This window comes from Cynoglossus semilaevis, chromosome 1 (assembly GCF_000523025.1).
Source record: "Cynoglossus semilaevis isolate Cse_v1.0 chromosome 1, Cse_v1.0, whole genome shotgun sequence".
Classification (NCBI taxonomy): Eukaryota; Metazoa; Chordata; class Actinopteri; order Pleuronectiformes; family Cynoglossidae; genus Cynoglossus; species Cynoglossus semilaevis.
The window spans coordinates 1,975,120-1,976,936 of NC_024307.1; the positions used below are offsets into that span (position 1 = coordinate 1,975,120).

Here is a 1,817-nt window from a genome sequence, read left to right on the forward strand (position 1 = left end):
GACTGCTGGAGTGTTCCCACCTTCCGGCTGGTCATCGACTACCCCTGGCATCCCATCTACCCTCAGAAGGCTGACGAGCAGCTGAAACAGTCGCGTACGTCCACTGCCTTCATCCTGTGGCTCAGATTTGTCCAGTCTGTGGGCCACACAGAGTGGGCCACACAGAGTGGGCCACACAGAGGGGGCCACACAGGGAGGGCCACAGTCAGGTGATTAATCAATCACTGGCTTCAGTTGTGATCGGCTCCACTTCATTATCACGGCGTTCGTCGTACGACGTGACTCAGCCTCAGTGGCGACTGACACGGAGAGTGGGCCACACAGAGTGGGCCACACAGAGTGGGCCACACAGAGTGGACCAGTCTGTGGGGCATACAGTGTGGTCCAATCTGTGGGCCATGCAAAGTGGACCACACAGAGTGGACCACAGATTCCTACCATCCACCAGTTCAAATCCTTAGCACCACCTGGTGGTTCCCTACAGTAGTACCATATTGATGACCAACAGAGAAGTGTCCTGGTGGAGAGTTGTTGTCATTGGTTTATATTTGTTTGGTCACACAGACTAAGTGACCTTCATGACCTCTGACTCCTCTCTTCATCTCTCTCTTCCAGTGTCTGAGATGGAGGAGTCCATGCTCTCAGCTTTGCGCCCCCCAGAACACTCATCGCTCCTGCACAATGTTCCATCGTCTTCAGCCGCTCACAGCCCGCCCCCCACCGACCCCTCTGAGCTGCCCCCCGACAGGCTTCATGTGGAGATGGAGATGTCTCCAGATTCTCAAATAATCCTCTACGGTCCTCTGCTCAGAACACTCATCTCCATCAAGGTGAACATCTCTCTACATCTGATCTAATCTGTCTAATCTGGTGACCTCCTAACCTACGAACTCTGTGTATCTGTGTGTGTGTGTGTGTGTGACCTTGAACTAGTCACACACACACACAGCTGTCCTCGTCGTCCAATGGGATTGGATCATTTTAGTCAGGAGTCGCACCATTGTCACTTTAAATATACACACAAAAGTTGACCAGTGGTTGTTCTCAGACATGGGGCGGGGGTCTGATGAAGAGACAGGAGGACAGACAGCCCAGGACATGTCCTTTAGGACTGGTGCCTTTAGGACAAGTGTAGTTACTAACAACCATCACACCCAACCTCAGGGCTAACTAGGTTAACAACAACGTGACCCTGTGACCTTCAACCCTCTGCTGTCCCACAGGAGAACTACTTTGGTGAGGATGACATGTACACCGACTTTGAGGAGGTGGCCACCAGTCCTGTGTTGTCCACCTCCTCCTCCTCCGGCCTGGGCTGGTCTCCACTGGGCATGGAGAGCTGTGAGGGCAAGGAAACCTCAGACCTTCACCCCCTGGATCTGCGGCCCTGGGACATCACCGTCTTCATCAACCTCTACAAAGTCCATGGACGACTGCCAATGGTGAGACTGAGTGCCAGTGTGTGGTGGAATGTTGCTGTGACAGATTCATCAGTGTGGAGTGGAGTGGAAATGATGACAGAGTATTTAATCATGAATCTTTATAGCAGTGATATTCAGTCCTGAAGTGTCACCTGGGCTTTTTATTCAACGCTGGTCCTGGTCTTATGAAAACCAGGACTGCTGCAGTGACGATCCTGAAGGACCTTCACTGCTGCAGTGACGATCCTGAAGGACCTTCACTGCTGCAGTGACGATCCTGAAGGACCTTCACTGCTGCAGTGACGATCCTGAAGGACCTTTACTGCTGCAGTGACGATCCTGAAGGACCTTCACTGCTGCAGTGACGATCCTGAAGGACCTTCACTGCTGCAGTGA

General features: G+C 52.6%; 1 protein-coding gene across 1 annotated transcript in view; it reads left to right on the top strand.

The window, feature by feature from the left end:
• kiaa1109 (KIAA1109 ortholog) overlaps positions 1–1,817 on the top strand; it is a 70,076-nt gene that overhangs the window by 13,500 nt on the left and 54,759 nt on the right. The window contains 3 exon segments of the mRNA XM_025059126.1: positions 1–94; positions 616–830; positions 1,224–1,442. The exon segment at positions 1–94 is cut by the window's left edge and continues 3 nt beyond it. Coding sequence (XP_024914894.1) covers positions 1–94; positions 616–830; positions 1,224–1,442 — 528 coding nt within the window.